The following is a 12,537-nucleotide window of genomic DNA, read 5'->3' as shown; positions in this document are numbered from 1 at the left end:
ATTAAGTGTAGACAAGGACTAACAACTCAATGTGTTGTCATAGCTTTGCCTTTAATCAATATTCCTTTTTATTACACACAAAACTGTTCATATAAAAGAGCTGACAGCGGATGAATTTTATATTTTTCACAATTCATCTGTTATTCCATAGAGGACTATTATGAGGAGTAAAATCGTTATTATTTGGATCAATCTTTAATCGGATCACTTTAATATGTTTTCTGAATGTAAATTCATCAATCTGAGGGGGACTTTTATTTTGACGGAGTATCGTGACGTCACATGTCTACGCCGCGGTCCCGTCTGTTATTCGGCTGAAGAGAGGTTTGTTTTTAATCGTGTTTAAATTAATGAATCGTTTTCGAGTGTAACAGTGTAATGTATTTAATTAGGTTAATAAACAGAGTTTGTGTGAATGCGGTGAAGCAGTTAATCATAAACACAGTTTGATCAAGAAATTATGGAGACACTGAGCTTTTTCAAACCAGTTCAGATTAAATGTATCAGATGCTTCTCAACAGCGATTCACTGTTTGTATTTATCTTTATCTGTCGATCCTTAAGGTTATTTATATTGAAGATAATCTATTAATATTTGGGGATCTGGTGAGTGGATTCAGTCTCTTTAGTCAAATGTTGTTTTTTCTTGAGGTTTATCATAGTTTTATTATCTGTGATAAGAGCAGACTGAAGACACATCAGTGTAAATACAACAAGCACAGCACACACACATCATAGTACATACAGAGTCTAAAACATAATATCTGAATTATATCTGTGTTCTTTTATGATTTCCTAGTTTTGAGAGATATTGTCTAATCAGATCTTTAACTCTGACTCCCTCACTAGTGCGCTGAATACTGAACTAGTGTGCTGACTACTGAACTAGTGCGCAGAATACTGAACTAGTGCGCTGACTACTGAACTAGTGCGCAGAATACTGAACTAGTGTGCTGACTATTGAACTAGTGTGCTGACTACTGAACTAGTGTGCTGACTACTGAACTAGTGCGCAGAATACTGAACTAGTGTGCTGACTACTGAACTAGTGCGCAGAATACTGAACTAGTGTGCTGACTACTGAACTAGTGTGCTGACTACTGAACTAGTGCGCAGAATACTGAACTAGTGTGCTGACTACTGAACTAGTGCGCAGAATACTGAACTAGTGTGCTGACTACTGAACTAGTGCGCAGAATACTCAACTAGTGTGCTGACTACTGAACTAGTGCGCAGAATACTGAACTAGTGTGCTGACTACTGAACTAGTGCGCAGAATACTGAACTAGTGCGCTGACTACTGAACTAGTGCGCTGACTATTGAACTAGTGTGCTGACTACTGAACTAGTGTGCTGACTATTGAACTAGTGTGCTGAACACTGAACTAGTGTGCTGAACACTGAACTAGTGCGCAGAATACTGAACTAGTGCGCTGACTACTGAACTAGTGCGCTGACTATTGAACTAGTGTGCTGACTACTGAACTAGTGTGCTGACTATTGAACTAGTGTGCTGACTACTGAACTAGTGTGCTGACTACTGAACTAGTGCGCTGACTACTGAACTAGTGCGCTGACTCCCTTACTAGTGTGCTTGACTACTGAACTAGTTCGCTGACACTATTTAAAATGAACACAGATGACATCACTTAATTCAATGATGAACTGCATTTTGCATTATTGACACACTGATTTTCTAATGAATGTTGTTCAGTTGCTTTGACGCAATGTATTTTGTTTAAAGCGCTATATAAATGAAGGTGACTTGACTTGATTTGACTGACTACTGACATAGTGTACTGACTACTGAACTAGTGCGCTGAATACTGAACTAGTGTGTTGACTCCCTTACTAGTGCGCTGACTACTGAACTAGTGTGCTGACTACTGAACTAGTGTACTAGTGTGCTGACTACTGAACTAGAGCGCTAACTACTGAACTAGGGAGCTGACTACTGAACTATTGTGCTGACTACTGAACTAGTGTGCTGACCTAGTGCACTGTCTACTGACCTAGTGCGCTGACTACTGAACTAGTGTACTGACTACTGAACTAGTGTGTTGACTACTTAACTAGTGCGCTGACTACTGAACTAGTGCACTGACTGCTAAAAGTGCGCTGACTGCTGAATTAGGGAGCTGACTACTGAATTAGTGTGCTGACCTAGTGCGCTGACTACTGACCTAGTGTGCTGACTGTTGAACTAGTGCGCTGACTACTGAACTTGTGTACTGACTACTGTACTAGTGCGTTGACTACTGACCTAGTGTGATGACTACTGACCTAATGTACTGACTACTGAAGTAGTGTACTGACTACTGAATTAGTGCACTGACTACTGATATGTTGTGCTGACTCCCTTACTAGTGTGCTGACTACTGAACTAGTGCGCTGACTACTGAACTAGTCCGCTGACTACTGAACTAGTGCGCTAGTGTGCTGACTACTGAACTAGTGCGCTGACTACTGAACTAGTGTGCTAAACTAGTGTGCTGACTGCTGAACTAGTGTGCTGGCTACTGAACTAGGGAGCTGACTACTGAACTAGTGTGCTGAACTAGTGCGCTGACTGCATGAGCTAGTGCGCTGACTGCTGACCTAGTGCGCTGACTGCTGAACAAGTTCGCTGACGGCTGAACAAGTTTGCTGACTGCTGAACTAGTGCGCTGACTACTGAACTATTGCGCTGACTACTGAACTATTGCACTGACTGCTGAACTAGTGCGCTGACTGCTGAACAAGTTCGCTGACTGCTGAACTAGTGCGCTGACTGCTGAGCTAGTGCGCTGACTGCTGAGCTAGTGCGCTGACTGCTGAGCTAGTGCGCTGACTGCTGAGCTAGTGCGCTGACTGCTGAGCTAGTGCGCTGACTGCTGAACTAGTGCGCTGACTGCTGAACTACTGCGCTGACTACTGAACTAGTGCGCTGACTACTGAACTAGTGTACTGACTACTGAACTTGTACGCTGACTGCTGAACTAGTGTGCTGACTGCTGAACTAGTGGGCTGACTACTGACCTAGTGTGCTGACTACTGAACTAGTGTGCTGACTACTGAACTAGTGCGCTGACTACTTAACTAGTGCGTTTACTGCTGAACTATTGCGCTGACTACTGAACTTGTGTGCAGACTACTGAGCTAGTGCGCTGACTACTGTACTACTGCGCTGACTACTGAACTAGTGTGCTGACTACTGAACTAATGCGCTGACTACTGAGCTAGTGCGCTGACTACTGAACTAGTGCACTGACTACTGAACTAGTGCGCTGACTACTGAACTAGTGTGCTGACTACTGAACTAGTGTACTGACTACTGAACTAGGGAGCTGACTGAGATCTGTCTGTTAATTATTCTCATCTTAAACACAGATAAACTCCTTCTGAAGCACACTGTTATAAAGATGGAGTTTATTAAAGAGGAGAGTGAAGACGTGAAGATTGAAGAAGCACTCAAACATGAAGATACTGAGGAACAAACAGGTCTGTTTAATTCTCAAAGTCTCTCTTTGAAAAATTTTAAAATTTTTACTCCTGAATTAAACATGTAAAATAAAATAAAAAATAAAGTAGTAAAAAATAGTGTGGAACCGGCAGACAGTTCATCAGCACTGCGTGGTTAGTGATGAGCAAAATAATCCAAGAGGAGACTAGTTTTCCTTTGCTAAAGTAAGGAAACTTTGTTTGCTTTGCTCCTACATTTCCCAGAAGCACACGCTACAATCTAATGCCTGCACATCTTCTGTGTCCCACAGTCAGCAGATGTTAGAAAAAAAGTGTAAAATATTTCTATGCCGTATGTTATTTTCGACTGGAACAATATATTTTATAATGTAAGCTGGACTCAAGTTTGGTCATTACATCAAAAATTCCTGTCTAAAAATAAAAAGTCTGTTTTACATTTTCCAAATAATATAATTTTGGTTTTGCTTATATTTAATGATGGTTTATTTACATCATACCACTGTTTTCATTTCTGTTGTAATCACCTCTAAAAGCCACTGTAAATTATCTCCAGAACAAAAAATATTTGTGTCATCCACAAATAAAATAAATTTTATTTTAACTGATACTCTGCACACGTCATTAATATAGATTATAAACATTACAGGACCTAAGACCGATCCTTGTGGTGCACTACCAGTTATGTTCATGTAGATTTATGTTCACCAATTTCTACAAACTGTTGCCTGTATATCTGAATATATAGCTATAAGCCTATTATCATCAGGCAACAGTTTGTAGCAATTGTAGAGCCAAACGTTCTCCAAAAGATTGCAATTTTGCTTCAGTATAAAATCTGATATTTTTCAACCAAATTGGCTCCAGATTGAGGAGTATCTTCTATTCCACTGTGATTTAGGAATACTTTTCCAAATGTCTTCTAGGATTTCAAAATTTCCCTTCATTTCCCATTTATTTCTACTATACTGAATATTTTCTAATTTGCTGTCTCATAGACTTTAATGTAATTTCCAATTATTTTACTTATTTCACCCACTTTATATGGGGAGGTCGTGGCCTAATGGTTAGAGAGTCAGACTCCCAATCGAAAGGTTGTGAGTTCGAGTCCCGGGCCGGCAGGAATTGTGGGTGGGGGGAGTGCATGTACAGTTCTCTCTCAACCTTCAATACCACGACTTAGGTGCCCTCGAGCAAGGCATCGAACCCCCAACTGCTCCCCGGGCGCCGCAGCATAAATGATGCCCACTGCTCCGGGTGTGTGCTCACAGTGTGTGTGTGTGTTCACTGCTCTGTGTGTGTGCATTTCGGATGGGTTAAATGCAGAGCACAAATTCTGAGTATGGGTCACCATACTTGGCTGAATGTCACTTCACTTTCACTCACTTTCACTTTCACTTTCATATACTGAAATAAACTACAGTTTTCTTGCCCTAAGCTCTATTTTGTCAGCCTTTTATTATGTACATTGGAGAAGTTAATATGTATGTTAACTCCTTTCTTTAATCCTGGGACTCGCTGTATATCTTTGATCTCCCAGTTCTGCCTGATCTGGCTAGATTTGTGCAGGGACCAGTGGGATCCCAATCCAGTGATCTACTGTAGGGTTTTATAAAGGGTTTGATAGCTGCCAACTTGTAAGTATTTGAGATGTGTCCTAAAGAAAGCCGATAATTAGTGAAGTGAAGTGACATTCGGCCAAGTATGGTGACCCATACTCAGAATTTGTGCTCTGCATTTAACCCATCCGAAGTGCACACACACAGAGCAGTGAACACACACACACAGTGAGCACACACACAGAGCAGTGAACACACACACACACACACACTGTGAGCACACACCCGGAGCAGTGTTCATCATTTATGCTGCGGCGCCCGGGGAGCAGTTGGGGGTTCGGTGCCTTGCTCAAGGGCACCTAAGTCGTGGTATTGAGGGTGGAGAGAGAACTGTACATGCACTCCCCCCACCCACAATTCCTGCCGGCCCGGGACTCGAACCCAAAACCCGTCGATTGGGAGTCCGATTCTCTAACCACCAGGCCACGACTTCCCTCAAACAATATTAACAATATTGACAAGAGGTTCTGAGATCACAGGTTACACCTTTTCAGTTGTTTGCTGGGTACAAGATCTAGCATGCATGTTGTTGGATTATATGTTTTACTTTCTAAATGTTTTCACATCTTTGTATCACAAAACTGGTGTTAACTTATTTTTGTTTCTGTTCACTCTAGACCTGATGTCGCTGAAAGAGGAGAGTCAAGAACTGAATGAAATGGAAGAGAAAAATCATGACTCTATGACTGGGGAAAAATCTTTTAGTTTCTCACAGACTCATAAAACAGAAACTAAGAACTTGGAAGTCCACAATGAAGAGAGTCATTTTAGCTGCCAACAGTGTGGAAAGAGTTTCAGTCGAAAACAAAGCCTTACAACCCACTTAAAAATCCACAGTGGAGAGAAGCCGTTCATATGCCCTCAGTGTGGAAAGAGTTTTACAATGAAGAAAACTCTTAGTGCCCACATGAGCATTCACACCAGCGAGAAGCCTTACTCCTGTGAACTCTGTGGGAATGTTTTCTCACGAAAAGAAAGTCTTAATGTTCACATGAGAATCCACACTGGAGAGAAGCCCTACCCCTGCCAACAGTGCGGCAAGAGCTTCTCAGTAAAGGGAAATCTTAAAACTCACATGAGAATTCACACTGGAGAGAGACCATTTATATGCCCTCACTGCGGAAAGAGCTTCTCACTAAACAGGCATCTTAAAGTTCACATGCAAGATCACACTGGCAAGAGGTTGTTCATCTGCTCTCAGTGTGCAAAGAGTTTTAAGCAGAAAAAAGAACTTGATGCCCACATAAAAATTCACACTGGAGAGAAGCCTTACTCCTGCAAACTGTGTGGAAAGAGCTACAAAATCAAAGCAATCCTCAAGATCCACATGAGAGTTCACACTGGTGAAAAGCCTTTCGTTTGCGATGACTGTGGAAAGAGTTTCAGATATAAAGAAAGCCTTAATCATCACATGAGGAATCACTCAGCAGAGGACTGTTTTACATGTCATCAGTGTGGAATGAGTTTACCAGACAGGAATCACCTAGAGAATCATGTTAAAAATCATGTCGGAGTGAAGCTTTTCATGTGCCATGAATGTGGAAAGAGTTTCAAACATAGAGCGACCTTTGTGAATCACATGAGAATTCACACTGGAGAGAAACCTTTCACCTGCCCTCAGTGTGGAAGGAGCTTCACAATTAAAGGACACTATGAGTATCACATGAGACTTCACACTGGAGAGAAACCTTACACCTGCCCTGATTGTGGAAAGAGCTTCACAAATAAAGGAAACCTTAATACTCACACGAGAATTCACACTGGAGAGAAACCATATAAGTGTCCTCAGTGTGAAAAGAGCTTCTCATATCACACAGAACTGAAACGGCATTTGCAAACTCATTCTGGAGAGAAATTGCTGTTTTCCTCAGTGTGACAATAAGTTTAGAAAAAGGAGCAATTTCAACAGTCTTTGTTGCATTCACTCTAGAGAAAGACATTTAAGTTGTGATCAGTGTAATTAAAACATCAAACTTAGACATAGAAATGGAAAGTCATATACAAACCAGATTCCAAAAAAGTTGGGACACTGTACATAATGTGAATAAAAACAGAATGCAATTATGTGGAAGTTTTAAATTTCAATATTTTATTCAGATTTTAAGGGAAAAATAAGTTGATCTTTAATGGCATCGACACATCTTAAAAAAGTTGGGACAAGGCCATGTTTCCCACTGTGTGGCATCCCCTCTTCTTTTTATAACAGTCTGCAAACGTCTGGGGACTGAGGAGACAAGTTGCTCATGTTTAGGAATAGGAATGTTGTCCCATTCTTGTCTAATACAGGCTTCTAGTTGCTCAACTGTCTTAGGTCTTCTTTGTCGCATCTTCCTCTTTATGATGCACCAAATGTTTTCTATGGGTGTAAGATCTGGACTGCAGGCTGGTCATTTCAGTACCCGGATCCTTCTTCTACACACCCATGATGTTGTAATTGATGCAGTATGTGGTCTGGCATTGTCATGTTGGAAAATGTCTTCCCTGAAAGAGACGACGTCTGGATGGGAGCATATGTTGTTCTAGAACTTGGATACACCTTTCAGCATTGATGGTTTCTTTCCAGATGTGTAAGCTGCCCATGCCACACACACTCATGCAACCCCATACCATCAGAGATGCAGGCTTCTGAACTGAGCGCTGATAACAACTTGGGTTGTCCTTGTCCTCTTCAGTCCGGATGACATGGTGTCCCAGTTTTTTCAAAAAGAACTTCACATTTTGATTCGTCTGACAACAGAACAGTTTTCCATTTTGCCACAGTCCATTTTAAATGAGCCTCAGCCCAGAGAAAACACCTGCGCTTCTGGATCATGTTCAGATATGGCTTCTTTTTTGACCTATAGAGGTTTAGCTGGCATCTGTGAATGGCACGGTGGATTGTGTTTTCTGGAGGTATTCCTGAGCCCATGTTGTGATTTCCATTACAGTATCATTCCTGTATGTGATGCAGTGTCGTCTAAGAGCTGAAGATCACGGCATCCAGTATGGTTTTCAGGCCTTGACCCTTACACACAGAGATTGTTCCAGATTCTCTGAATCTTTGGATGATATTATGCACTGTAGATGATGATAATTTCAAACTCTTTGCAATTTTTCTCTGAGAAACTCCTTTCTGATATTGCTCCACTATTTTTCAGCATTGGGGGAATTGGTGATCCTCTGCCCATCTCAACTTCTGAGAGACACTGTCACTCTCAGAGGCTCTTTTTATACCCAATAATGTTCCCAATTGACCTAATAAGTAGCAAATGGTCCTCCAGCTGTTCCTTATATGTACATTTAACTTTTCCGGCCTCTTATTGCTACCTGTCCCAACTTTTGTGTAATGTGTAGCTCTCATGAAATCCAAAATGAGCCAATATTTGGCATGACATTTCAAAATGTCTCACATATAACATTTGATATGTTATCTATATTAATTTGTGAATAAAATATAAGTTTATGAGATTTATAAATTATTCCTTTCCTTTTTTACTCACAATTTGTACAGTGTCCCAACTTTTTGGAATCGGGTTTGTAAATGTGAGACCGTGTTTGTGTACTGTAAAAAGAGTTCTGTCAAGATAATTCTCGGAGTGATTAAAGTAATGTAATGTATTTGGTCTTAGTGGAATAGATCTGTTACGCTGCAGCAGTAAACACAATCAAACCTCAATCAAATATAACTAAGTACTATGGCTAATACACATCTCTTTCTGATTGTTCTTTTTCTAATCTCTTTCCCTCTTATGGAAACCTTGCGCGTGGGATCCCTAAATGTTAATGGGATGAGGGATAAGAGTAAAGCTGATACAGTGATAGAATTCATCAAGTTAAAGAAATTAGATGTTATTTTCTTACAAGAAACTCATAGTGATGTAAACAATGAGGTTGACTGGCGATTGTGGTGGAGGAATGAATGTGTGCTCACACATGGTACTAACCTGAGCGCAGGAACTGCTATTCTCTTCTCTCCCTCTATAAGTTTTGGGAAAAAAGGAAATTGAACCAGGAAGATGTTTAGCAGTTAAGGTTGATTTAAATGGTCTTGTCTTTACGTTTGTGAGTGTATATGCACCTAATATAGGAGCTGAGAGAATTATTTTTTTTAACAAATTGAAAGTGTTTTTAGGACAACAGCAAGGTAATGGTTTTACTATCTTAGATGGGGACTGGAACTGCACACTTAATGCCTTGCTTGATAGAAATGGAGAAGAACCCCATTTTCAGTCGCCAACAGTACTTGAAAATGTTATTAAAACCTCTAATCTTACTGATATATGGAGAGAAAATAATCCCTCGGTTAAACAATATACATGGGTAAAGGTTAGTGATGGGAGGATTTCAGCAGCACGACTGGATAGACTGTACTTATCAGATAGTATGAAAAGTAGAATTATTAATACAGCTATTGTCCCCACATCCTTCACTGATCACAAATTAATCACTATTGACTGTAATTTGAAGAAAAACAGAAGTGTTTACTGGCATTTTAATGTCAAATTGTTAGACAGGAGTTTTTGTGACTCTTTTAAACATTTTTGGGAGACCTGGAAAAAAGAGAAAATAAGATTTGATAATGTTATTCTTTGGTGGGAAGTTGGTAAAGCTCACATAAGGGAATTTTGTCAGCAGTATACATCTCATTCTAATTTTTGTTTGAAACGGTCTCTGGAATGGCTTGAAAGAGAAATCCTTGCCATTGAAAAAAATATGATAGGAGTTCTTTCTTCCAATGTACATGAGTGGTCTGAGAAGAAATTAAAATTGAGTTCTATATTAAATGAAAAGGTTAAAGGAGCTCTTGTGAGAAACAGATTCTTATCAATAAAGGATATGGACAGTCCCACCTCTTTTTTTTTTCAATCTAGAACGCAAGAGTGTGCAAGTTAACCAAATGTATAACCTGAAGAATGACAATGGACAATGTACATCTGAACCTGTGGAAATGCGTAGACTAGCAGTGAATTTTTATTCACATTTATACTCACCTGAGGACATAGACATTCCGACACAAAATGGATTCCTACAAGATCTTCCTGGTTTAAATGAAGAAGATAAGCAAGCATTGGACTCTGGATTAACTTTTGCAGAATTAAGTGATGCCGTAACGGGTCTTTCGTTGGGTCGTACCCCAGGCATAGATGGACTTCCTGGTGAATTTTACAAGCATTTCTGGACAACATTTGGATCTGATCTATTTGAGGTGCTCAAGGAATGTAATTTTACTGGTTTTCTGCCAAATAGCTGCCAACGGGATGTATTAACATTGCTTCCAAAAAAAGGTGATCTTACCCTGTTAAAGAACTGGAGACCTTTGGCAATTCTCTGCACTGAATATAAACTTTTATCAAAGTGCCTTGCCAACAGATTGAACAAAATATTGTTCAAAATTATACACAAAGATCAATCTTACTGTATAAAAGACAGATGTATTGCTGACAATTTGTATTTAGTACGTGATGTTATTGATTATGCAATGTGTTATAATATAGATGTAGGAATACTGTCACTCAATCAGGAGAAAGCTTTTGATCGTGTTGATCATCAATATCTTTTTAAAGTATTAGAAGCTTTTGGGTTTGGAGAGAATTTTAGAAAAATGATAAAGTTGTTGTACAATAATGCTACATGTATGGTAAAGATACAGGAGGTCTAAGTGTCCCTGTTAAGGTACAGAGGGGTATCAGACAAGGATGCCCACTTTCTGGTCAGCTTTACAGCTTAGCTATTGAACCTCTTCTATGTAAACTAAGAGAGAGTTTAATGGGTTTGAAGGTACAAGGTGCTATTTTTAATGATTTTGTAAAAGTTTCAGCTTATGCTGATGACATTACTGTTGTTTTAAGGAATGTTAACGATGTTCAGGTTTTAAAAGAGATTTTATTAAGTTATGGTAAAGCCTCATCTGCAAAAGTAAACTGGGCAAAAAGTGATGCAATGTGGTGTGGTTTAGACCGTAACACTCCAGCTCTCCCAGGTAATTTAAAATGGGGAAAATCTGGATTAAAGTATTTGGGGGTGTTTTTAGGAAGGGAGGATTATAAGAGACAGAATTGGGAGGGCCTGGTGGAGAAGGTGTGTGCTCGGTTGTCTTGCTGGCATTGGCTGCTACCCCAGTTATCTTATAGGGGAAGAGCCCTGGTCTGCAACAACCTTGTAGCCTCAACGCTATGGCACAAAATGAACATTCTGGAACCTCCTCAAGATTTGGTTGCAAAAATCCAAAAACGACTTTTTTTGGTCCGGTAACCACTGGACAAAAGCATCAACTTTGTTTCTGCCCAGACAAGAAGGTGGACAAGGACTAGTGGATATAAAAAGCAGAATTAAGACTTTCAGACTACAGACAGTAAAAAGATTTCTCTACGGATTGGGTGGTCACTGGTCAAGGGAGGAACCCCTAATGCACAATTCTATGGTGGACTCAGTGATCTTAAAATCACCATCGATGAGGAATCTTCTAAAGGCTGCAGGAGTTGTAAAGATTGGACATTTAATAACCTCAGATGGATGGATGCCTCCTGAAATGCTAGCTTCCAAGATTGGAATAAGATCAATTCGTCGGACACAAAAACTGATAAATGAAATTCTCGAGAGCCTATCAACAGATTTTAAACACAGTGTGGAAACAACAAATGAAGATATGGATTTAGCTTTTCCTGAACTAAGAATAATTCTGGATGTGGGTATATTTGAAGAAAAGGAGGGGTCTATGTTGACCTTCAAGACACTTAAACTGGAATGTTTCAGTAAAACTGAGAAGGAAGCATTGTATGTTACATGTGTAAAAGTTTCACACTCTCATTCTTTAGGAGGAGTTAAAGAGTCAAAATGGCAAGAGCTATTCGGATCAGGCTCTTCCCCGAAGGGTTGCTGGAGGGCCTTGTACAAGCCTCCCATTGAAAAAAGGTCCGGAGACCTTCAGTGGAGAGTTGTGCATGGGTTAATAGCTACAAACAGTTACAGAGCACACCTCGATCCCCAGGTTCAGGAGGGATGTCCTTTTTGTGGGATGACTGAAACTGTTTTTCATTTATTTCTTCAGTGTGGGAGGCTTGTGCCTTTATTTTCTCAATTAGAAGAATGGTGTACAGTTTTGGGAGAAGTGTTTTCATCCATGTTATTTATATATGGACCAAAGTATAGCAGAAACAGAAAGCAGATCCATGTCTTGCTTAATTTTTTGTTTGGGCAAGCAAAAATGGGAATATGGATTTCACGTAAAAGCAAAATAAATAATGTTGGGTCAACTGATGTAATGTTAATTTTAAAAGGGTTAATTAAAACTAGATTAAAGGTGGAATATGCATACTATAACTTGGTTAAAGACCTGGAGACTTTCAATCACATTTGGGGAGTTAACCAGTACATATGTGAACTTGATTTTGATGGTGCTTTGCAAATTTATATTTAATTGTGCTATTGTCTTGCCTTGTTTTCTGTGCTATTTATTATTGTATGTTTGTGTTTTAAATTAC

General features: G+C 39.7%; 1 protein-coding gene across 1 annotated transcript; it reads left to right on the top strand.

The window, feature by feature from the left end:
- The first annotated feature begins 230 nt into the window (after positions 1–230).
- LOC132106344 (gastrula zinc finger protein XlCGF26.1-like) lies at positions 231–7,468 on the top strand. The gene is made up of 3 exons (XM_059511968.1): positions 231–324; positions 3,369–3,479; positions 5,695–7,468. Exons 2-3 carry the CDS (start codon positions 3,401–3,403, stop codon positions 6,951–6,953), a joined length of 1,338 nt encoding a protein of 445 aa, XP_059367951.1. The 5' UTR covers positions 231–324; positions 3,369–3,400; the 3' UTR covers positions 6,954–7,468.
- The last annotated feature ends 5,069 nt before the right edge of the window (positions 7,469–12,537 follow it).

The sequence above is a fragment of the Carassius carassius genome, chromosome 26 (assembly GCF_963082965.1).
Source record: "Carassius carassius chromosome 26, fCarCar2.1, whole genome shotgun sequence".
Lineage (NCBI taxonomy): Eukaryota > Metazoa > Chordata > Actinopteri > Cypriniformes > Cyprinidae > Carassius > Carassius carassius.
Note: the sequence above shows the minus strand (reverse complement) of the source record. Positions and strands in the feature narration are given on the sequence as shown.